Genomic DNA, 26,597 nt, shown 5'->3' on the forward strand with positions numbered 1-26,597 from the left:
CGGCAGAGCCAGCCCGCAGGGCTGACCAGGCTAAACTCTCCATGAAGGAGATAGTACGCCTATAAATAGAGGGTAAAGTACAACGGAAAGGAGGTTAGACACTCAAATTATTACACTTTCTATATCCCTCTAAGTACACTTTCTCTCTCTAAACACTCTCTGACTTAAGCTTCGGAGGGGGGTTCCTCGAGCCACCCCCGAGGGCAGTTTACGTGTGCTGCCGTGTGTAGGTTGTTGACGGGACCCAGCTTACCCAGCAGAACCCTTGGATCCATACCTGGAACAGAAAGATGTTATCGTAGATGAAATATTTGCAAATTCCATCGCAATTGACATTGTGTCTGATGAAAATGATGTTGAACCAAGAACAGTAGAAGAATGTCGACGTAGGAGTGATTGGCCAAAGTGGAAGGAGGCAGTGCTGGATGGGTTAAAGTTACTTGAAAAATGAGAAGTTTTCGGAAAAATAACCCTTACACCAGCGGGTGTAAAACCCGTTGGATACAAATGTGTATTTGTGAGGAAACGGAATGAGAAAAATGAGACAATTAGGTACAAGGAAAGACTTGTAGCCCAAGGATTTTCTCAAATTCCAGGGATTGATTATGAAGAAACATATTCTCCAGTGGTTGATGCAACTACATTAAGAATTCTGGTAAGTTTGACAGTCACAAAACGACTACAAATGCGATTAATGGATGTAGTGACTGCGTATTTGTATGGGTCACTCGATACAGACATTTACATGAAAGTCCCCGAAGGAATAAAATTACCAGAAAACCACAAGCCTAGATAATTGCTTTCCATAAAACTAAAAAGGTCACTTTATGGATTGAAACAATCTGGAAGGATGTGGTATAATCGTCTGAGTGAATACCTTATGAGAGAAGGATTCAAGAACAACCAAGTTAGTCCCTGTGCTTTCATAAAGAGATCACAATCAAGATTCTCTATCATTGCAGTTTATGTTGATGATTTAAATATCATCAGAACCCCAAATGAACTCGAGAAAACTGCAAAATACTTGATGAAAGAATTTGAGATGAAAGACCTTGGGAAAACTAAATTTTACCTTGGACTGCAAATTGAGCACTTGAGGCATGGTATTTTTGTCCATCAATCAAACTATACAGAAAGAGTTTTGAGAAGATTCTTCATGGACAAAGTAACTCCAACCAACTTCCCAATGGTTGTTCGTTCTTTGAATATGAAAAATGATCCATTCAGACCTTGAGAAGAAAAAAATATTCTGAGTCCAAAAGTACCATACTTAAGTGAAATTGGAGCCTTAATGTACTTAGCTAACAACACTAGACCCGACATAGCTTTCTATGTGAACTTGTTAGCCAGGCACAACAATGTACCAACATATAGGCATTGGAAGGGAGTTCGACACTTACTCCGGTACCTACAAGGGACACAAGACCTTGGTTTATATTACCAACCAAAACAAGATGCTGCTCTCAGGTATGCAGATGCTGGTTACTTATCAGATCCTCAAAATGCCAAGTCACAAAATGGATATGTGTGCACTTATGGCGGCACTGCAATATCATGAAAATCAACAAAGCAGACATTCACCGCGACATCATAGAATCATGCAGAGTTGATAGCTCTCTATGAGACAGGACAAGAATGTGTATGGATGAGGTCGATGATCTATAATATCCAAAAGGAGTGTGGAATGAACGCAATAACAGAATACCAACCATCATATTTGAAGACAATACAACATGCATTGCTTAAGTAACTGAAGGATATTTTAAGGGAGATAAAACAAAACATATTGCCCCAAAACTATTCTTTACACATGATTTGCAAAAGGATGAGGAAATAAATATCCAGCAAATTCAGTCTTGTGACAATCTTGCCGACCTGTTCACCAAATCACCTCCTTCGAAGAAATTTGAGCAGTTAGTTCACAAAATCGGAATGCGACATATTCGTGAACTATGCTGAAATAAGGGGGAGTATTATATGTACTACAATTTTTTTCCCTTCAATTCAATCAGGTTTTTATCCCACTGGGTATTTCCTGACAAGGTTTTTAACGAGGCAGTATACCAAAGCATATAATACAATATCGTTGCACTCTTTTTCCCTAGCTATGGCTTTTATCCCATAGGGTTTTACCTAGCGAGGTTTTTAATAAGGCAACAAATACCTTTTTATGTATAGGTATGGGCATTCAAGGGGGGGTGTTAGAAGATAATGTGAATGTCAATTATTTGATTTGATTTTACAATGTTCATATAAGTCCAAAGACTTGTGAAATTAAATGGCAATATATGTAGGACTCTTGGCTATATAAGCCATATTGACGATGCAATACTACACTACAATTTTAACTCATCTCATTTTACTCCTTCTTTGCTTTCCTTTTCACTGGTTAAAAAGACTTCCTATCGGTAAAACTTTAACAAAAAATAAATAAAGAAAAGAGCAAATTTTTAGTTTTCCGTTGGATTCTTCGACCTTCGATGTCAATGATGAATCACATTTATATAGGTTTTATAAGCACGTTTATGCTAAGTTTATTGTTGCTTTTTAGGTCTTTTTGTTGCTTTTTAGGACGCAAATGCATAAGTTGTTTGTTTTGTGCTCTATTACGCTCCGTTTGTGTTTGTCTTAATGTTTTAGGTGATTTTATAGTCATTTGGACGCTTTCGAAGTGTTTGGAGTTGATTTGGATGATATTTGGATGGAAGTTGATTAATTGAGTTTATAAATCAAATATCCCACATTCGTGGATGTTGATTTTGAGATTTATATGCATGAGGAATGAATATAGCATCCACAAAGGTTGTTATGCACTTTTCGGAAATGAATTTGAGTTAGAAATGAAGTTAAACGATATTTTACAAAGTGGCAAAACTAACCTTTATCCACTCTTTTGATCATAACTTGAGTTCTACGTATCGGATTGCAGCGATTCAAATTGCGTTGGAAACTAGACTTGAAGATCTTTCCAATTATAGGCCACATGTCCCGAGAAGCCTCCTAGAACAGAAGTTATGGTCGTTTCAATTCGAGCTAGGCTGGCTGCGCCTCTGCCCCGCCGCGCCCACTCGAGGCCACCTGATGCTACTGCCAGGCCGCGGCTAGGCGGCTAGGCCTGCGCCCGCAGGTCTGGTCGAGCAGCCCTTGAAGCCTTGAGTAGCTTCGTCGTCCCACATCGTACTTAGTCTTCATGCCACGTCATCCTTTATTATCCAATAATAGTACTACAACTTGTGTAATTTGTATTTTCTTATTTCTTTTCTTTATTTATTTTTAGATTAGAATTTAGGAAGTTTATAAATACTCTAAGGAATATTATTTTTCCCTCATACCTTTTTATGCTTTTTGTTATTTTACGTTCTTTTGAGTTTTCTCTTGAACCTTAGTTTCTCATGGCATCTCCATGGATTCTTCCATGGATGATTCTTGGGTTTATTATTTCAAGGTTTTTTTTAGATTTTAACTCCTGCTAAAAACACGAAAATGGTTTTTAACACCTCCAAAAAAAGAAATGGGTATTTACACCATACGAATTTTCAAAAAATTGGTATTACCACCACTTAACGGTTTCCGTTAAAAAATTCCGTTAAATGTGGTCCACAGTGACACGTGTCACTATTTTATTTGTTTAAAATTTTTTTAAAAAAATTAAAAAAAAATTAAAAACCTAAAACTACCCCAGCCCCACCCTCCGCGCCACCACCGGCGTCCCCAAACCCACCCCCTTCTGGCGTCCGGCGTCCCAGTGAATCGCCCGGCGCCGGTGACCCCACCCCCACCACCCTTTCCTCCACTTACGCACCCCACCCCTTCCCTTTCCCCATTTTCGTTTCGGACCCACAACCCCGAAACCACCCTAAACGGGTTTTAGGGTTTCGTTTGGGGTGGTAGGGAATCGATTAAGGGAGGGGGAAAGGAGAGGGAGGGCGTTTCCGGGGGAGGAGGAAGGGGAGGAGGGGCGTTTTCCGGGGGAGGGGGCGTTTAGGGTGGTTTCGGGGTGGTGGGTCGGGAAATGAAAATGGGGAAAGGGAAGGGGTGGGGTGCGTAGGTGGAGGAAAGGGTGGTGGGGGTGGAGTCGCCGGCGCCGGGCGATTCTCTGGGACGCCGGACACCGGCAGGGGGTGGGTTTGGGGATGCCGGTGGTGGCGCGTTGGGTGGGGCTGGGGTAGTTTTAGGTTTTTTTTTTATTTTTTTTAAATTTTTTTAAATTTTTTTTTGTTTTTTAAATTTTTATTTTTTTTTAATTTTTTGGCCAATAACAAAGCGACACGTGTCTATATGGCCCTACTTAACGGATTTGTAAACGGAATCAGTTACGTGGTGGTAATACCCAATTTTTTGAAATTTGGGTGGTGTTAAAATCAATTTTTTTTTTTGGAGGTGTTAAAAACCATTTTCGGGTTTTTAGCAGGTGTTAAAATCTAAAATAACCTTATTTCAATTCATTGAGGTATTTTTTTTTTATATCTCTTATTTTTAATTATGTTTTATTCCTTAGATCTAAGCTAGTTTTAATTATTTCTTCCATGTTTGAGTAGTTTATTTCTAGGGTTTGGGAATCCATGTTTATATTATGAATCTTGATTGATTTTTTAAATATTTTGATTATTAATTTCTCTAATTGATAGTGTTTTATTGTTAATCTTGCAACCTGATCAATTGTTTGATTAATTTTTGTTAATAAGAGTTTGAATTGAAAGATCTTACTTTTAGAGGCTTACCTACAATTAGCAATTCTGATTATGTTAGCGACCGAACTACATATGTTGAATTGAGAGCGTTAAGACCCGACCGTAGGCTTAGCAATTGCTCTAGATAATTGATTGATTGAATTGTTATTGATATTTGATAGATTTAGAACTATAAGCATGGTGAACCGCAACCCTAGGTCTTTTGATCAATTGTTTTATTCCTATTTTAATTTAGACTACTTTCCTATCCCAATTTCGTGACATAGTTTAGTTTCTCCAATTTCTTAGAGGTTAGATTGAATACCATCTCCCTGTGGATTCGACCCTACTTACCCTAATACATTGTTAGTTGGTTTTGTTAGGAATTTATTTTTGACATGTGTACGACAACCTATCAGTCAATAACGTTATTTCATGCATCCAAGACAATAGGTTGTGCTATAGAGTATTTAACGAATATGTGGTGCTATTCTACGCACATTACATTGTCAATAGGCCAGGTGGCGTCATTGTGGCCAATTTTCCCAATAAAATTTGATGTTAGAGGTTAGTCTTGAGAGAGACTTTCCTAACTTACGTGTACTTTCCTTTTACAAAAAATTATTTATTTATAATGTCATCATCACAACAATTTTACTACCTCTGTTAAGGGTTTTTTTTTTAAATGATATTTTGTCAAGAAAAATTATTTATAACAACCTTTTTGTTGGAAAAACCTTATAAATGTTTTTTGGCATGGAGAAACCAGATTGTAAATTTTTTTTGTTGAAGACAACCAAAAACTCTAATTATCCTAATTATCCTTTAATTTTCCCTAATTAGCCTTTAACTCTCAATTAATTATTTATATTAATTAAAAAAAATAAAACACCCTACCCCGACCTCAGCCACTCCCTCCCATGCAGCAACCACGGCGGCCGCAAGCGGCGCCGCCCCCTACCACCGGTCGTCTATCTCCCCCTTCCCCTACCTCGCGTCGGCACCGATATCGCCCCTACCCCGGTTCACCTGGAAGTTTCATCTTCCAAAAGAAATCGCACAAAAAAATCGCAAATTTCACCGGTAAGTTATCAAAACAAATCGCACGAACTTCGGACCCTTTGAATCTCAATTTTGGAAGAGCTTTAAGCAATTCTAATTAATGAATGTCGAGAATCCTAGATAACGAATCCCTATTCCTTAAATGGGTCGTTGTTGATTGCGGCGGTGATGGTGGCCACTATATTGGGTGGATTTTTTGGGTTGTTGTTTATGAGGGTAGTCACAACGAAGGAGGGGGTCGATTCACCGGTGGAGGTTGGTCGGCGGGGTGGGGGGTTCTAGGCGGAGGCTGGGGATGGGAACGGAGAGGGGGTTGCTTCCATGGGAGGGGGAGAAGGAGAGGGTGGCTCAGGTGCCTAGTGGTGGTGAGGAGTGGTTTTTGGTTTTTATTTATACATTAACTTAATTATTAAATTGATTATGAGAATTACGGATAATTTGAATAATTAAGGGAAAATTAGAGATTAATTGAGTGATTAGAGATCTCAGGTTGTCTTCAACAAAAATATTTTACAATCTAGTTAAAAATATTTTACAATGTGGTTTCTACGTGCCAAAATTTTTTTATAAGGTTTTTTTCCAACAAAAAAGTTGTTATAAATGGTTTTTTATAATAAATTTTCCTTTTTTTTTTTGACATCAGCACCTCCGTTAAGTATTAGTTGTAACTTTTGAATATCTTATGTCTCACAAATAATAACTAAAAATTGCAACTAATAATACTTAACAGGGTTAGGGCCTGTTCTGATTGACTGAACTGAATAGAACTGAACTAAATATTTTATGAGAGAGGGAAATTAAGGCCTGTTCTCATACGTTTATTTTCTGTTTAGTTTAGTTCAGTTCAGCTCAGCTCAGCTCAGTTCAGTTCTAGTTTAGTTTAGTTCAGTTCAGCTCCTAATTTTCTTCTCTTATAAAATATTCAATTCAGCTCAGTTCAGCTCCTAATTTCCTTCTCTTATAAAATATTCAGTTCAGTTCAGTTTAGCTTAGTTTAGTTCAGTTCAGTTTAGTTCATTTCAGTTCAGTTCAGCTGATTTCAATGTATGAGAACATAACCTTAGTATATCAAATTCAACATGCAATGTACGAGTAGGTAAGATAACATTCAAATTAAATAATAAGTGAAGGTTTTAACATAAACTCAATCATCATAATCTCATCTAGTTATAGGCCCTGTTGCTCTCCTCAACTTATTATTTTTATTGCATGAAGTAAAAGTATTTTTACTGAACTAAAATTAGTTTTGCTGAACTTAAATTAATTTAACTAAACTAAAATTATTTTCTTATTAAAACTTATCTTTACAGATTTTCTATTATATTTTTTTCTGTAAAATTACTGATTTTCTATTAGTTAATTTTTTTTATTGAACAATTATTATTTTTTTACTAAATTAAACTAGTCAAGTTATTTTTATTGAACAATAATTATATATGTTTTACTTAATTAAACTATTTAAACATTTTTTTTTGTTTATACTAAATTTAATTAAAATATTTGTTCAAACCCATTGTAGCTTACTTGTGAGTGTCCCACATTGGAGAAATAGGAGAGATATTTCACGTTATAAGGTAGATGAGTATTGAGTACCCCCTACTATTGCCAATTGGTTTCAGTATGGAAATTCCTAAGCCTTGTATGTGGACCAAACTCTCCCCTCCTTGTTTGGGTTGCCCAAACACATTTCATATTGTCTCAAAATTTAACAATATTTTTACTGATATTATTATTTAAGGTGAAGAACACGGGATATTATACTTAAAAGCTTACAAGTGTTGTAGAAATAAACATAAAACTAGCAAAAACTAGTCAAGTTAAATTATACTTAAAAGCTTACAAGTGTTATAGAAATAAACATAAAACTAGCAAAAACTAGTCAAATTAAAATACACTCAAATTTAGAACAAAAAAAGTTTGAAAGGCAACAATCATATAGCTAAGTTTCTATATTTCAAAAAAAATAAAAAAATTTAGCTAGGTTTCTAGGAGAAATAATACACGTTAAAAATTGGCCAACCTTTGGAGAATATCAAATTAACTATTTAATTAATTAAAATTAATTAATTAAGAGATTCTGACATGAACCAAGTCACTAATGATAAATATTATTCTTTGCCTCTTTCATTAAACATAAAAACTTTCTGATCACGTAACCTTAATAAAAAAATTAAGGTCAACTCAAACCCTACGTATACATTTCTTGGTGTTTATCATTTTACGCTGCATGCTATCTATATTTCTCTATATATACTACCTTCATATAGCTTCTTATTATCCACTATAATTTTTGTTAAAAAAAAAAAAGAACTCTTACAAGTGAGTTCTCTTCTTCATTAAAATATTTATTTTACTATTGATCATAGTTATATAATTAATTATATCTAAGGATACTAATTAATCTTGCAAATATGATGCGTTTATTGTTCTTGCTTGCTTGGGTTTTGGTGCTACTAGAATCATCACTGGCTTCGGCAAGCGTTGTGGAACACTCATTTTACGTAATTTTTCTTCTCTATTAGCATAATCTTCACTAGCAACTTTGTATAATCTCGTTTCGATAGGTGGTGTTGATTGGTATGATGGTGTTGTTGATGTTTGTTGAAAGTCTGTTTATTAATATTTCTAATTTTAGCCTTTTATACACGTCTACTTAGTAAAATAAAGGTGGATATAATTTAAAATCTATGCACACTTTAATTTTGTATGTACAACTAGAGCTAAGACTTTCATGATGCCATATAATCCTTAATTTGGTTAAAATATTGTCCACTCCCAAATTAAATTTTATTAATTGATAAACTCATATCATTACTATTAATTACTGTCGTATAATACTGCCATTATGAGTTATTCATGGTAAACTACATGTAACATTATTTTTATCAATAAGATCCTGTTCTGTATTTTTTTTTTAGTTTTCAATCTTTGGTTTTAAATTTTTAAAGGTGTATATACTCTGAGTTGGATTCTATTATATGTATGTGAACGTATTAATCATACTTATGTAGTTATACTAATTATGATTAAATTTAAAAATCGATAACAAAAAAAGTAGAAACAATTCTTTCTAAACTAGTTAACCAGTTGATGGTCATATATGGTGGGATGAAGTCAAGTCCATGCATGCAGTTTTATAGTTGCCTTGTCATGCTAATATGCTATTGCTGAAATTATCATTATATTTCTTATGAAATATCATGTTTAATATTATACAAGTATATTATTATTTTTTTTTAAAAAAAAAGGTATTTTGACAATCACATTTACCTTGAAATTATTTTCCACGTCACATCATTTTCTTGTAAAAAGTTTTCCTTTTAAACAAATAATAATGGAGCCAAAAGAGACAAATTGAAGATGCTTCTCAATTATTCTCTCAAGGAAACATACTCCCTCTATCTATTGAATACTTCGTAATCTATGTTCTTAGATGTTTTTAATCATCTAGTGTAATATATGTTTTCCTTAGTTCGTTGTTAAAAAAAAAAAAAATACTTCGTAATAGAAAATGTTGATCAAAGATAGTACCTATGCCAAATTTGTGAGATACCAATAAATTTAAATGGATGTATGTAATGCCATAAAATAGTTACATATGGAAGATTGTGATTTGGTCTTAAGAAATTATATACAAGTATATATATTTGAATATTAGTATAAGATTAGAATTGAAAAATGTAAGTGATCTAACAACTCTTAATTTATTGACCAAATAAAAAAATAAAAAAATAAAAATTGATGGGAAGAATTAATTTTTATATTTCAAGTGAGGAGAAGAGCACTACTAGTCATAAATTGAGTAAAAACATAAGTTAATAAGTTGATCAAAATTAGTTGAAAGTAACCATAAACAGTTAAGTTGGGAAAATTAAATAGTGAATTACAAAGTTTTTATGAAACGAGTAAAAAAAAAATAAATTGAAATTGTATCATATCTTCATTACACTTTTAAAATGATTCATTCACTCATTACGTATTAATAGGGTCAATATACACACACTTCTAGATTAAATTATGCTTTGAATTTTTAAAAAATAACATGTAGATAGAAACTTGATTTACTTTTATTAGAATTTAGTTGACATATTAATACTTCAACGGGTAAAATGTAAGGTGTAACTTTCAATCGTACTTTTTAATAGAGAAAGTAATATTAAATTTTTTTTTTTGAATAATATAAATTGTGTTTGTAGGTGAAAAATGCGACAGTGGAAATATTGTGTGAGAAACGAGTAATTACAACAGTGAATGGAAGTCTACCAGGCCCTTTGATTCTTGTCCAAGAGGGTGACACCGTCATTGTTCACGTTGTCAATCAGTCACCCTACAATATTTCAATCCATTGGTAATAGTTAAATTAAACTTACTAATATATACTGTATATTGTGAGCTGCCAGCTTTTAAATTTGTTATTTCAATTCATTGGTCATCTGAAAAATTATATACTTTCTCCGTTTTTATTTACTTGCAACACATCTTTGTGGCACACGTTTTGAGGCCGAGTTTATATTGTAAGTGAACATATGATTCAAATTTTTTTTTACACATCATACCTAACTCTACTCTAAACCATGTGATGTGTTGTGTTAAATTATATTGATAAAATCGCTTGTTTACCTTCACTAGTTATTTTCTAAAACCGCGTGCCTAAAATGTGTGTTGCAAGTAAAAAGAAACGGATTAAGTATATGAGCTTGTCAATTAAATTATCTTCATTATTGTTTAATAATGTGATAAAAAAAAAGAAATAAAGAAAGAGGTAAGATTAGTTACTCAACAATTAAACTATTTGTGAAACAAATAATATTACAAAATATATACTCCGTATCGTATATAACAGCAACAGCAATGCAACTTATCATATCATTCAACGAAATATTAACGACTTATTCTTCAAAAGAAAATAATAACGACTTAAGATGATTAGAAATTAAAACAACTACATCTCTGTCAAAATCATGATTGTATCATAAGATGATTTTTCTTCTAATTATATCGTTAATTATTATTTTTTCTTTAACTTAGTTTCGGTAGCATTTAATTTATATTCAAAGGATAGCAAATGATGTACATATATAGAAAAAGATACAAGTCAAATCATATACTTCCTATATCATGTTGAGATTGAAAGATTTTACTCAGTAAATGTTATTTTTAAATTTATTTTTGTTAGGAATATAAGAAAATATACTACTATCATTAATATATTTTCCTATATTCCTAACAATTTTTAAATTCTGCTTTCGTAATAGGTAGTTAAATACTTAAATCAATTTACTTTTTATTGTATACTTGTACATTGTATGACTTAAACCTTAGCATTTTAATTTATTCCAATGATCAAGTTGTCACATATTACTAATGAAGAACTTGTACGTACAGGCATGGTTTGTTTCAGAAGCTAACTCCATGGGCGGATGGACCATCATACATAACTCAATGTCCGATTCAACCAGGACATAATTATACATACAAATTTAACGTAACTGAACAAGAGGGAACACTTTGGTGGCATGCTCATAGTAGATGGCTTCGAGCTACCGTTTATGGAGGATTCATTATACACCCAAGAAACGGCCTATCATACCCCTTTCCTAAACCACATAAAGAATTTCCTATCATCATTGGTACGTACCTTATATATATGCTCCCTTTATGCGGGATTATTTTTCATGTACAACTTAATTATAACAATAATGTCCTAATCGAGTATTATATTGATAACAATTATTGTCATTTATTACATTTTAATTTTGTTCTGAAAGGAATATGTGTAATATGCCAAAGTTTAGTTGTCAAACTAATAAGTCTTGTACAATAATGAATTAATAGAATACAACTTCGGGGGTTCAAGTCTTGTACAAACTTAAATAACGTCAAATAAAACCCTTTGAATTAGAGAAGTACATGGTTAAAATACTCGATTATGTCATGTGAATGCTAATTTTTGTATAAACTAGTATAGATTTCTAAAGAAAATTTATTATCCTTTTACGAGTAAACAACCTAAGGGAAAGACTTTTAGAAAAATGGGAATAAATACTAACAAGGTTGAAAAGTTGAACAAGTAAATTTGATGTTGATGTGATTATAAGGTTGGCAAAAATAGACCAGAAAATTTAGTACGTGAGCCTGCTTTATTTTTCCCCTCTTTTTACGGAGTATTTTGTTTTGGGAGGTCCAAAACAATCCCAGTACGTAACTCAATTCTTCACATTATGCACAATGTTTTAGTTTTTATTTTATTTTTTTTGTAATAAGTTGGACGTGAAAGTTGAAAGTTATGTTCAAACTAATACCTAGCTACCTGGAGTCTTGGACTAACGAAACTAATTATCTAATTCAAAAATTAATAAGTCCAAATTAAAATAGGAACGCTAGAAATAGATCGAATTTCAACGAGATATATTAATTAAAACAATGCAAGTAATCTATACTCTATGATAATAAATTAAAAATAGCCCTTAAGATATGTTTTGTCATCGGTATGATAATGATAATGAGTTTGTATGAATTTTGCAAAGATGCTCATTAGGTTTTATATGAATTTTCGCAACGTATTCATTGCCTTCATGGTAAATTAAAGCAAACTGAAGTATTGGAGTTTAATTATTAAAGGGAAATAGTGTGAAATATGTAGTACGAAGTACATACTTTATGTCCATTCTAAATACTACGATATATTTAGGTTTTGTTCATATTTATTGAACTAAATTGAACTGAATTGATTGGAGCAAACTGAACTGAGCTGAAATGAATATTTTATGAAAGAAGGAAATTAGTAGTTGAATTGAATTGATTGGAGTCGAACTCAACTGAACTGAGCTGAAATGAATATTTTATGAGAGAAGGAAATTCGAAGCTGAACTGAACTGATTGGAGCTAAACTGAACTGAACTGAAATTAAGCTGAAATGAACGTACTTAATCAAGGTTGTCCAAGTTAAATTTTCAATTAAATTGTACTAATAAGGTCTAATAAATTTAGGTGAGTGAAAAGTAAAAACCGATATATAGGGTGCTTATATAAAAATTTAACTTAATAATCCTTTTTATGATAGAAATTTGAACTTTATAATTGAAAACCGTGTAGATAGAGTGCAAACAGAATATGTTCAACTATTTACAGAGTATGAACATTCATACCAATATGTATAATGAGGTGAGGTAACAGAAATTATATCTTAATTATAAATAAAGCTATATATTATTTTTGTTCTTTTGAGATTAACTGCTAATATGTAATGTAATTTATAGATTATAGAATTGTTGATCAAAAGCTAATTACAAATTTTTAACATATATGTTACAGGGGAGTGGTGGAATGCTAATGTACTCGAAGTCGAACAGCAAGGCTTGGCCACCGGAGGAGCCCCTAATATATCCGATGCCTACACAATCAATGGTCAACCTGGTGACCTTTACGCCTGCTCGAAAAACCGTGAGTTTTTGATATTTGATCATTATTGCTACACTTTACAATTACTTAATTCTACAATTTCGAAACACTAATCTAATAAAATTCAACATCATTCATGTTAATAATCATCAGAAACAGCCCCGTTCCTAGAAATTTATGGGCCCTAGGCATAATGTAAGAAAAGGGCCCCTTACGTAAACAAATTTTTTTACACGCAATAGCTTTAAATATAAGACAATGAAAATAACTTAAATTATTTGAATAATAAGTCTCCATAAACAATACTGGAGTAATAACTTTGCATAATATTTCGGTAATTGAATAAATATGAAACGGTGTAATTGAAAAGATTAATATTTTGAAATAGATGCTCATAAAATCGGAAGATTAGAAGAAGAAGAAGAGGAGGTTATATTGCATAATTATCTCCACCTAATTGACATTTAAGTAATTTAATATTAATTGCTAACTAAATGCATTTATTATCTTTTTTAAAAGTAGCTTATTTTTTAACGAGTAAAAACTACAGTTTAGACAATTTAAATTCTACAGCTATTTAAATTGATTTTTTTTTTTTTTTGAATTTTTGGGCCCCTTTCTGACGTGGGCCCTAGGCAATCGCACTCGAGGCCTACCCCTCCGGGCCGGCCCTGATCAGAAACCACCAAATTTGAGGTTGTCCAAGGAAAAACCTACTTACTCCGCATTATCAATGCTGCACTCAACAACCAACACTTCTTCAAGGTAGCAAACCACAACTTCACAGTGGTAGCAATCGACGCTGTTTACACCGTCCCCTACGAAACAGACGTTGTGGTGACCGGACCAGGCCAAACAGTTGATGTCCTCATGACAGCCAACCAACCTATTTCCTCATACTACGCGGCAGCCAAACCGTATGCAAGCGCACCCGGTGTACCATTCGATATCACAACAACAACAGCAATTTTTACCTATGTTAACAGCACACATTCAACACCGGTAATGCCTGCATTACCGGCCTTCGATGACACCCCAACGGCTCATAGATTTTACTCCAATCTAACCGGCCTTACCTCCGGTCGATTCTGGGAGCCAACGATACTAGATGTCGACGAGCATATGTTCATGGCAATCGGCCTAGGCCTAGTTTCTTGTGGAAAAAACACAAGTTGTTTAGGCCTTTTTAATCAAAGTTTTGCTGCTAGTATTAGCAACTTTTCTTTTCAATTACCAACAAAGATGTCCATATTAGAGGCACATTACTCTAATGTCACGGGTGTGTACAATGCCACGTTTCCGGACACGCCTCTTGTGCCATTCGATTATACGAACCCCAACAATAGTCTGAACCGGAACTTGTTGATGACCACGAAATCGACGACTGTGAAGCGGGTTAAGTATAACACTACGATTGAGATTGTGTTTCAGGACACTTCTTTGGTGGGTATTGAGAATCATCCTATGCACATTCATTGTTTTAATTTTCAAGTACTTGCTCAAGGGTTTGGTAATTATGATCCTAATGTGGACCGTCGAAAGTTCAATCTTGTTAATCCGCAAATCAGGAATACCATTGCTGTGCCTACTGGTGGTTGGGCCGTAGTTAGATTCCGAGCTAACAATCCAGGTAACTGAAATTATTTTTACTGATTAAAATTTATTGTATTGTACAGTTACTGATTTAATGTAGATGGCATTAGAAGTTGTTCTTAACATGGAATTTTGGTTGAATGTAGGTGTATGGATATTGCATTGCCATCTAGATGTTCATCTAACATGGGGTTTAACTATGGCTTTTATTGTTGACGATGGCGGCACTCCGGAAACAACCTTACCGCCGCCACCTGCGGACTTGCCAAAGTGTTGAAATCAATAATAATGTGCCCAATGTTTATGTAAATATATACCATTTTTTTTGGTAAATGATTCATGCAAGTCTTCATTCTTCACTGATTGTTTATGTTACGCAGCATCAATTGTATGTTTGGATAGATACTTATGTTTTGTGTGTTACATTGTATAATAATTTTGTTCTCTATTGTAACTACATAATAGTGTATAAATAAAATTTTACAGTCAATATATAATATTTTGTTGGGCCCGGGTCACCCACCTTGTTAGCTAGGCCGCAAGCACACTTCACTCCAAAACCAAATAAACATATCCATAGACAAACATAAACAAACAAAGAAAGCCCATTACACTAGTTAGTCTCTACTCTCTACTTACATGATCCTTCAAGCTTAATGATTGGGGCTACCCCTTAACCACATATTTCAATCCTTCACTAAGGTCTAATGTTTTTATAATGATGGTCAATCACACAAACAAAACATTAATTACAAAATCAATCAAATGAATTCACGAACTTTATTTCCTCACTAAAAAAGACTACTCATAAATCCTACTCCCTCTGTCCCTTTTTTACATTCATGCTTTCCTTTTTGGGTATTATAAAATTACATTTCTCCTTTCTTTTTTTAGAAAGTATTTTTTTTTTCCAAATATCCCAAATTATCCCTATTTTTGTGTTATGTAATTAATGCTCACTTTTACTTTCCTATTCTCACTCCTAAATTTAGATGAATATGATTGGTTATTAATTTTCTAATAGTAGCATGTTATTGGTCCCTTTTTTTTTTTTTTTTTTTTTTTTTTGCCAAAGGATTGATGACATGGCATCATAAAATTTTAATCTATCTTTGTTTAACTCAAAGACATCATTTATTGTTTTGTACTTCCCATTGTGTTTTGTTTTATATATTGTTATTTGTTTTTTTAAGTTCCTTAATTCCCGTGTAATTTTACAAACAGGAATGTAAAAAAGGGACGGAGGGAGTAATGAATATGAATTATTGTAAAAGAAAAGATAAGATATTAATTAACAATTAATTACAGAAATAAATAACACTAATTCACGATAACTATTAAATTTCTATTCATACCTTTTAAAAAGTATGAGTAATCTTACTTATGAATAGTGTTAAGACTATTATGCCCCTACAAAATGTTTATTTACGTATTTACCCCTTTTCTAAGTATGACTACACTTTAATACTTTATGAATAGTGTTGAGACGATTATGTCCCTTAAATATTTATTTACATATTTAATCTCATTAATGTTAATTGTTTTTTTTGGAACTCTTAAAAATAACATGTTAATTGTTTTTTTTTGGAACTCTTAAGTAACAACCCAAACACTTGCCCTTATAAATACCTTCTAATTCATTTCATCTTTAACCCATAATTTCAATTCAAACATTTTTTTCTTCCTAAAAAAACCGGTCCATCGGCTCATCTCAGCCATTTCCATCTTGATTAATGGACAAACTAAAGAAATTTTATATCATAATTTGAATATAAAATGAGTGTTTAATAAGATTTCTCTCTAATGATTCTGATTAAACAATAATAATCCTAGTAGAAGTGTTCACCTAAAAATGATTTTTGTTAGTCGTAGTTACTAATCACTTTAAAGAAATAGGATAAGAAAGATCTCTTATATAGAGGGCAAATTAAAAAAAAAAAAAAAAAAAAAAAAAAAAATCAAGAAAAAGGTATTTTCTAATTCTTGATTTTGATAACTGACTTAACTAACTACAACAACCGAATATTAATCTGTTTGGATATAAGTAGCAACCCCAAACAATACCCTTTACCATTCTAATTCATTTCATCATCAACCTATTATTTCAAACATTCTGTTTTTGCTCCTAATAATCCAACAAAAAACTCCATCCATCTAGAAATTTAGCTTGATTCCATTACAAATCTTTCTTTAGTTCAATTCTGTTTTGCTGTTCATTGTTATTAACTAGTAATGGCGGGTTCGAGTTCAAGCGGAGGAGACGAGGATTATACGGTTATGGAGACAGATTCGACAGGGCATTACACAAGGTACAGTAAGCTAATTGATGAAGGCGATCATAAAGAAGTTTATTTGGGATATGACAACATTAATGGCAGAGAAGTTGCTTGGTGTAAGAAATTTCTTAAAGATAATAATCTTGTTACTTTGGTTAGAGAAGCTAAGTTGTTGAAGAATTTTGATCATCAAAACATAATCAAATGCTACCATTATTGGGTTGATGGTGAAACCATAGTTGAGTTCAACATGATTACTGAGCTTTATACTGGGAATTTGAAGAATTACACTCAGAAACATCAGGTTAAAGAAAACAGTCCTGCAATCAAGAATTGGTGTCAACAGATTCTGACAGGGCTTGATTTTCTTCACAGTCAAAATGAACCAATTAATCACAATGATATTAAGTGTGAAAACATCTTTGTTGTTGGAAATTCAGGCACGATTAAGCTAGGAGATTTGAGTGTCGCGAAGATTCTTGCACCCAAGAGTAGTCCTCAGTATAAAGTTGATTATATTCGCAGGATGGAGTGGTCTGAGATGTACTGTGTTGGGTTGTGCACACTGCAGATGGTGAATAAGGATGCTGCAGACAGCACATCGCGGATAATGGATATGAGCCTATTGAAAAAGGTACAAGACCGAGGGCTTAGGAGCTTCATTAAGGCGTGTGTGTTTCCTGATGTTGGAACTACAATAACTGATCTCCAGAAAGACCTGTTTCTTGCTCCGAGGACTGCACCTTCTGGCAGCACATCAGTAGCATCTGCTTGGCCTTGGCCTACTATTCAACTGCAGCCTGGTGATATCGTCGACAGAAACACAGCTGCTGCTTTCAACGTTGTAGAGAGAGACTCTACCAACAGATACCTCAGGTTCAGCAAGCCGATAAGTCCAGGAGTGATGAATAAGACGACTCAGGCTTACTATGGATTCGATATCAACAAGGGCAATATTGTGTCATGGGTGACACAGAGCTCATTTCATCTCGATCACCTGATTCAGAATGCTAATCTGTTGAAGAAGTGCGACAATGAGAATTTACTCAAGGTCCGTGACTTCTGGGTTTCTGATAATACATTAGTGCTGATAACCGACTTGTTCTCAGGCAGTATGATGGAGTACATCGATACATTGGGGTTCGATGAAGCCAATCTCATGGTAAAAAAATGGAGCAGGCAGATTCTGAAGGGATTTGGCTACCTTAACTTTTTAGAGCCTAGGATAGTAGTTACCAAATTGGATTGCAACAGTTTGCTCTTTGATGGGGTATCCGGGTGTGTCAAATTGTCAAATTTGTACGAGGCTGTGACTTTTCCTTCCCCGCTTGATATCTCTTCATACGAATTGGCCCTAAACGATCAAACACATGCTTTTGGTGCCTGTCTGTTACATATGTCTACCGGTCTTGGCAATTCTGATGTTAGCGACCAAGTAATCAGATAATGTCTATGGATCAAATAATGGAAGAATTAGGTTGATATGTTTGCGTCTTAAGTCTAGTTTAGGTTCATCAGAAAATTTCTATCAAATCTAGGCATGTTAGTGACACTTAGTGTGTCAATAAGTATGATATCTCAGTTTTAGGTCCAATTGAGATTTAATTCTTTAGTTTCTTGATTAATTTGCAATTGTTATATGAACATTGGTTTTGCAAATTGTATTTCTTTCTTTATAATTAGTATGAGTATCTTTTACGTATTCAATCCTCGATCTCATCTCGTTACCATCACTACAACATATAAGATCAAAGAGGTAAATCACCATCTTATATTAAAATTTCACCCTATTAGGCAAAGAGGGCGATTTTAAAATCACCCCTAAGTTGCCCTATTAGCTTCGTCCTATTAGCTTCAAAGGGCAACTATAATCTTTCGCCCTTTTTGTTAAAGATCAAAGAAGGCAAAAATTTCGCCGTCTTTGATCAAAATCAAGGAGGATAAATTTTTTCGCTCACTTTGATCAAAATCGTAGAGGACAAAAATTTCCGCCCTCTTTGTTCATTTTTTTAGTTTTTTTTTAGAAAATAATTCTAGAAGGGTACATTTAGAAAGAAAAAAAAAAAGTCTTAATAGGCATAAATTCTAATTTTGTCATTATATATACAAAATTATCAACCAAGTTTTTCTAAATAGCAAATAGCTAAGCCAAAGAGTACTAAAATTAAATAATGTTTTTTCTAGGACATGAACTATCAAGCAATCTTCTCATTCTTGCAGGTTCTAGCATCCCCTTTTTTTCCATCTGTAACGCAACCCGCCTTTTGGTGTCCTCCATCCCCAAAACATCAACAAATGGACTTGATCCCCTGACTGCAAACTTGACAGAATTAGGACATAAACAGTTTCGAGTCCTGTAGGTTTGAATGTGACTGTTAATCCTCTTTCGGAGAAAGGGGATAAGCAATTTTACTGTTACAATTTCGGCTTTGAAAGATCAAGGATATATGATAGGCATAGATCAAATGCTAGAGTTAGGGAATATATGATCAGGAAGTTACAATTCACAAAAGTCAAGTTCAAGAATAAGACACTAAAATGGAGTGTTTAATGGACTACTGCAAAAATAACAGCATGCAGAAAAGCATCATTATGAGTTCAAGATTAATGCATAATATGCAGAGCACTCAACAACAGAACATGCAAATTCAACCCTGAGCACCATGCCTTATACCTATTGAATTATATAAGAAGTTGTCAAAGATTCCTCTAACATAATAAGCTAACATAACCCTGGCATGAAAACGCATCCACATGACAATTTTATGTAAAGAGTAAGCTAGTTAATATTACCTCTATCAAGCATCAAGGCCAATCTTCTGCATGAAATACCGAAGCTTTTGGTCTAGGTTATCTTGTTTCTTCTTAGACGATTACAATTCAGCTCGCATCATATTATTTTCATTTTATAGTTGTTCCTAGAAAATCACATGCATACATATTACCAAGAAGATAAAAAAACAGAAGGATTTCCATTAGAAAAGATAAATGTAGCTGTATATGAAAAATATATAAACTGAAGATAAAAGGAATACAAGATATAAAGAACTCTCTTCAGGCTACGAGAAACAAGAAGGTTATGAATTCAGTGCACAACTAGGATGAAAAATTAAGGACAAACAGGAGATTAATTCAACTAGGAGTAAGTGTTGCAATCATTATTTGATCAAACTAGGAGAAATTAAAGCAGTTCTCTTGTGACTAACTTATAAATTTCTGCAAAATTCCAGGTTTTACAAGATCTGTATTCAGCAACAATGGCATGTCCATGAAGCATATTGTTTCGGTCTGGATCCGATTACCCGAAAGCCCGAACCCGAGATCCTGATTCCCCTATCGGCAAGCTAAGAACCTACACAATGAGCAGAAGTTAGCTAACCCCGGGGTGATTCGGGGATAACCACTCCGATGGTAAAGTTAGAATGTGTTTAAGAAAGAAAGAGAAGATAAGTAAGAGAGAGAAAGTAGAGAGAGAGAGAGAGTGTAATAAATGCTTACCATTTAATGGAGTTTAACCTACTATTTATAATAAATCTCATGACAGGAGGCTCCAAAGCATTCAAAGCTTTTCTTGCCAAGTGTCAAGCTACCGCTGCCACGTGTTAAGTACCGACAAGCCGATATGTCTACTTTATGAATCATATCAACCCATCTATCAGTTATGTTGGATTCATACCCATATTTATGAGGATGTCGGCCCGTTTCACATATCATCACATACAACTAGCCCACCAAGTGAGGACATTTGATTATAGATCGACGTTCTCACTTTGAAGATGTTGAACAAATTTCGTGTTCAGGTTTGTTATTGAAGAACTCGGGCGTAAATATTTCCATCCTTAACTATGATGATATGTTCAGGCTTTCTTTTCTCTAGAATTGAAATGCAATCTAGACAGAGTTGTTATGGTAATTATGTTTCTTGCACTCTGTGGAGCGTTTTGCCTAAATTATGCACTGTAATACTTAGGATGACTTCTTGGAAGTTGCATTTTAATATTGATTTGAAATTTCTTGGTTATACGCTTACCGTTGTATTTATCAGATGAGAAAAAACTTCATTTTCCTCCCAAGTGACCTTGTGTACCGATAGGACGCAAGGTCTACTTAATAAACGAGCTGGGGCGAAAAACTCCGTTTTCCCCCCAAGTGACCTTGTGTACCGATAGGACACAAGGTCTACTTAATAAATGAGCTGGGGGCGAAAAACTCTGTTTTCCCCCCAAGTGACCTTGTGTACCGATAGGGCACAAGGTCTACTTAATAAATGAGCTGGGGGCGAAAAACTCCGTTTTCCCCCCAAGTGACCTTGTGTACCGATAGGACACAAGGTCTACTTAATAAATGAGATGGGGGCGAAAAACTCCGTTTCCCCCCAGTGACCTTGTGTACCGATAGGACACAAGGTCTAGTTAATAATACACAGTCGTTTAGGAGATGAAACGCTTATTAGGTTTTTTTTTTTTTTTTTTTTTTTTTTTTTTTTTTTTTTTTAGAAAGAGTGGGAAACATGGGTTGGGGTAGGACACGTGTTTCTAATCTAACGGTTTCATATTTTAATTTTTAAAATTCCCCTTACCGTTGGATTTCTGACTAAATCGTCACATCAACCGTCTCCTTATATAAATACCCTCCATTTCATTTTTACACTTTACTTTCAAATACAAACTAAGAGAAAAAACGGATTTAAAGAGGGAATTTCAGGGAGAAGGGGTTTTCATCTTCACTTTTGTTACTACCATATCAGAGCAACCGCTGGTGTTTCAATTTCTTCTTGAGCGTAGTCAAGTTACTGAGGCGCTGCACTGTTGGTGAATAGCTTTAAGGTATTTATAAATTTTAATTAATATATATACATACTTTTTTTTTTAGAACTTTCATGTTTCGCACTTCGCTTGTTTTTTTTTTATATCCCCCAATTTTCTAGGTTAAGGTTTTAAATGTCCAATAGTAGTACTGAGGAAGAATTACCTACCCTTAGCACTGTTAGGCGCCGCCTTATTAGACAATCGTTAGGGAAGGATCTTGGCCGATGTGGGGGAACTGCCTCTTCCTTTTCTGACAATATTGACGATCCATTTCAGCCGCTATCCCCAAAGGAACAAAAGAAAGCCTTTTACCGTCATAAATTGTTAGCCAACTGTGAGAAGGCTACTCGTCCCACTAACCCTAGCATTCCGGAAGACGTTGAAATTCTTGATATTGAACCAGTTAACGTCCGCTATCATCTTAGGAGTTTTGCTAATACTCGGTTTGACCAATACGGTTCAAACGTTGGAAATATAGGTGTAAGTACTACCTTTATGCCAAGGATGAAGCAAACAAGTTATCAGCCCAAAGTTGCCGCCAGAGAGGCTGCGGAGTCAAGTAAAAAACCTGGGCAAGGTCAAGTGGTAAGCCCTAGCTCTTCTGATTCTGGTAATGAGGAGCGTCCCCCGATTCGGCGAGAGGATCGGTCATCACCTGTTCACAAATCTGCCGTGAACTCGGTCCTTGGGGATGAGGATGATGAGCAAGATGATAGCATTAATGGCGAGAGCAGAGACGATATTGTTGACTTAACGGCTGAGGTAATTCAAGAGGAGAGTTTGGATGAGGAATACAACTCCGAGACCGATGATGCTGTCTTTCGGCAACCGCTTGTTCTATCAGAAAACAGCAAAGTGGCAAAAGCTATAATAAACAACAAGTTCAGGAAAACTGCAATAGAAAAAGATTATTGCCGTCGTGCTAAGCGATTTTATAATCTGCCTGACGGCTATGATCTTTATCTGCCGGCCGCTGGGTCTTCTGTGCTAGATTGCCCCGATGGCCACGTCGCTATATATGCTAAGCACTTTGATTTCGGGTTACAATTTCCTCTTCACCCGTTTGTGGCAAAAATTTTAAGGGCTTGGAATGTGTGTTTAGTTCAGATAACCCCCCGACTATTCGTGCCGTTATTGCCCTTGTGTGGGTTATGTTATATAGAAATTTCCCTTTAACACTTAACGCTTTTCGGAAGCTTATGACCCTGAAGAGAGATGGTCAGTCAGAGGGGTGGTGGTCTTTGTATACTGCTTCTCGTAAATATACAGTTCATCCCAAGTTATCTAGCTGTAAAGGGTGGCAAGACAAGTTTTTCTTTTTATCTGTTCCTAATGAATTCCCTATTCGAAGAACTTTTTATCGGCCTCACCCTCGATTTGACACAATTCCTGAGAGGGAACTTGGCCGTCATGAAGTGAGGGCTGTCAGCCATTTTGATATTATCGAGTCCAAGGATGATAAGGGTAGATCCCGCCATGCTCCAAAAGTGTGGGTACCTAACGTGGGGTACATTCTCGGCAATGCCCCTCTTTCACATGTCGGTCTATGCTGGACTGATTGTTATTGTACTAATCTACCATTATCACTTAATTTTTATATTCTCCGCCGTTTTATATATCAGCATTATTATCTTGAAATATTTTTTAATTAGGATTATTTGTTTTTCCTCACCAGGTGTTGATAAGTTGGACAACAAACAACTCGGGTTGTCTGCTGACAAGAAGAGAGTCATTCGGAGGTGCCCCAGAGCTCCCAACTCCAGTTATGACACACTCGCTTCTTATTGCAGCCGTGCCTCTCCGGTTAATCCGAAAAGAAAAGCTGAAAAAATGGCCGACGATCAGTCAAAAAAGAGAAAGCTGACTACACTAAGAAATTGCCGGGGTTGGAATGTCGGAGTTTTCAACCCTAGACAGTCTGACACTCGAACTGAAAAGAAATCAAAGGAGGATGACAACCAGGCCAAGCATTCTTCTCCGTCTTCAAAGCCAACTAAAGTTGAAGACAAAATTGTGGTTCAGAGTTCTGAGCCAATTACTAAAAAGACGACTGAAGGTGCGGAGATAGAAGATCTCACCCATATTCCCGAATCTCCTAGACCTCAGCCCAATGTGACCGGGCAACCGATTGGTCGAAGTGGCCCTACGACCGCCGGTGGCTCTGACACCAACATCCCCGGGCTCATATATCGGTCTAACCATTGGATTGAGCATCCTAAAGGGAGGTTTCCTTATGTAGTGCTGAGAGGGTTCTCTGTTCCTCCTGGCCATTCTGGAGATAGATGGCGGCCTGACCTTGATGTCTACCGAAATGAATCTCTATTCACTGATGATCCTACACAAGGTGGGAATCTTGGTTATCGCCTTTTGTGTAACCTGGCTCCCCCCATGGACAGGCCTGCAGGTGATATCGGCCCTCTTGCTGCCATTCACATGCACAACATGATGAAGGTGTTTGTTATGAACTTTAACCCTTTTTTTTTTTAAAAAAAAATAAAATATTGTCATCACATCTTTTTAACTGTTATCTTTATACATTTTTACAAGCGCGTTATATTTTACTTTTGTTATTGTTTATGTTCTCATAATTATTTTATGCAGCCTGTCATGTCTAGTACAGAGCTTGTTGAAATGTACCGTTATTATCAGGAGCAACACTATCAAGCTTCTGCCAGCCAAAATGCTTTGCAGACAGCCTTAGACAATGCTGATAGGGCTCTCAATTTATTGAAAGAGGCCAAAAAGAGAGATGACCTTGAAATGGCAACTCTCAAAGATAAAGCCACCAAGCTTAAGGGACTTGAGAGGGAAGTTCATCAATTGAAGGGTCAAATTGCTGAGAAGAATCTTGCCCTTGAGCGCCTTCCCCCCCTTGAGAAGGATCTCAGTGATGCCTATATCAAGATTCAAAATCTTGAAGAGAAAGTTCAGAAGATGGAGGCTGATAAGCCTGGTATTCGGTAGAGGGCTGTTGGCCGTTACTTGGCTTCCAAAGAATTCTGTACACGACTCCAGGATCGTTTTGACGGAGGTTGGACAGCCGCCCAGAGATGTATTGCCCATGCTGCCGGCTGGAAAAAAGAAGACTGGGCTAAGGTTGAGAAAGCTTTTAATGATGAAGCTTACAAGTTACCTTCCGGCTTTGAGCAACAACAATTTGCTGAAGAAGATCTGTTCAACTATGAGCCAAGTGTTGATGACGGCCCTAAAGATCCCAACATCCTAAATTCTCCAGTGTCTGAGAATAAACAAGCTTGAAGGGGCGGGCAGTCATCACCGACATCTTCCTATGGGTCTTGTATAGTTGGGCCTTATCAGCTTTAATTTGAAATGCTTTATCATTTGTTTTTGTTAAACTGTTTTATGACAATACTGTTTTATCGGCATATACCCCTTTTTGTGGTGGTGCCTGTCGATTGTTATCTTTAAATATTGTAAACATGTAGTGTTTTTTTTTTTTTAAAAATTTTAATCTCATGATGCCCAGTCTCATAACTGTCATGTGCCTTACTTATCTATAAATCTTAGCTTCTATCACATAAAAATTTTTAACCTTTGCAGTTAAATTTTAGTGCACTAACTTTCCAGTTAAATTTATCAGCATACACTTAATGAAAGCATCGCTTAACTTTACTCACAAACTTAGTTGCTTTTTTCAGTTCTAACCCTATCTCCTGCCCTATCTCCTGCCCCCTTAGTGCACATATTTGTTAGACAACTATGTGTACTTAGGTCGGAATTTCTTTTGCTGGTTCAAAGTACAATACTGGTCGCCTTCTGCACTGAATTTTAAGTCAGTAAGGCACCCTCTCGGCGATCAATATCAAATCTATGCCTCTTGTTTGCATGTATTCGAAATGATTCTACCGGAATTATATTTTGAACCAGCAACCTCGCAAGTTAATGATTACAGCTGATCAGGTTGTAAGTGCATTAACTTCGCGGAAGCGGTTTTTAGCTGTCCGTCCAATTTAACGGTGTTCTGTTAAATGGAGGATTCCTTTTTCAACAGAATTTGTGGCTTATAATATTTATATATTCATCATTGATATTTCTCTTACTAATATCAGTTTCATTGTTTTACAAAATAATTTTGCACTGTTTACATATAATACCTTTTTAGTACCGCTGTATTCCAAACATTTTTCAACGACTTTCCATCCATGTTTTCCAAGTAATAGGACCCTTGCATTACCATATCTCTTATCTGGTATGGTCCTTCCCAATTTGTCGTCAACTTTCCATCTTCATTACCCTTCCCTGTCGCCGCTGTTCTTCGTAGTACTAGATCTCCTCTACACAAGGGCCGATATGAAACTCGTATGTTATATGCCCTTGACATTATGTCCTTGTAAGCAGCTGATTTGATTGCGGCTTTTTCCCGTACTTCAGGCAGGAAATCCAGTTGTTACCGTAACAATAAATCATTATGATCTTCACAGTAGTGCTGAATCCTAAATGTCGGCAACCCTACTTCAGCTAGAACTACCGCTTCTGTTCCAAATACCAATGTGAATGGTGATTCCCTTGTTGCTTCTCTTACCGTTGTTCTATTTGCCCAAAGAATTTCTAGTATCAAATCAGCCCACAAACCCTTTGCATCCTCAATTTTCTTCTTGATTGCCGTTATAATTTGCTTGTTTGCTGATTCTGCCTGGCAGTTTGACTGTGGGTGGCATACCGCTGCATATGCGAACTTCACCTTGTACATGGAAAATAAATCCTTCACCGGTTTGCAGTCAAATTGAGACCCATGGTCAAAGACCATTGCCATTGGTAACCCAAAT

At 35.2% G+C, this 26,597-nt stretch overlaps 2 protein-coding genes across 2 annotated transcripts; one reads left to right on the plus strand and one right to left on the minus strand.

Moving 5' to 3' along the window:
- Window positions 1-8,014: 8,014 nt before the first annotated feature.
- LOC145587320 (laccase-7-like) lies at window positions 8,015-15,003 on the plus strand. The gene is made up of 6 exons (XM_081644052.1): window positions 8,015-8,233; window positions 9,929-10,080; window positions 11,118-11,362; window positions 13,047-13,175; window positions 13,813-14,763; window positions 14,873-15,003. Exons 1-6 carry the CDS (start codon window positions 8,144-8,146, stop codon window positions 15,001-15,003), a joined length of 1,698 nt encoding a protein of 565 aa, XP_081500178.1. The 5' UTR covers window positions 8,015-8,143.
- Window positions 15,004-25,912: 10,909 nt separating this feature from the next.
- LOC145575389 (uncharacterized) lies at window positions 25,913-26,584 on the minus strand. Its single transcript, XM_081633269.1, has 2 exons — window positions 26,251-26,584; window positions 25,913-26,196 (listed from the first exon to the last, which is right to left on the minus strand). The coding sequence occupies exons 1-2, from the start codon at window positions 26,582-26,584 to the stop codon at window positions 25,913-25,915; spliced, it is 618 nt and encodes a 205-aa protein (XP_081489395.1).
- Between the last annotated feature and the right edge of the window lie 13 nt (window positions 26,585-26,597).

This window comes from Chenopodium album, chromosome 2, assembly GCF_948465745.1.
Source record: "Chenopodium album chromosome 2, dcCheAlbu1.1, whole genome shotgun sequence".
Taxonomy (NCBI): Eukaryota; Viridiplantae; Streptophyta; class Magnoliopsida; order Caryophyllales; family Amaranthaceae; genus Chenopodium; species Chenopodium album.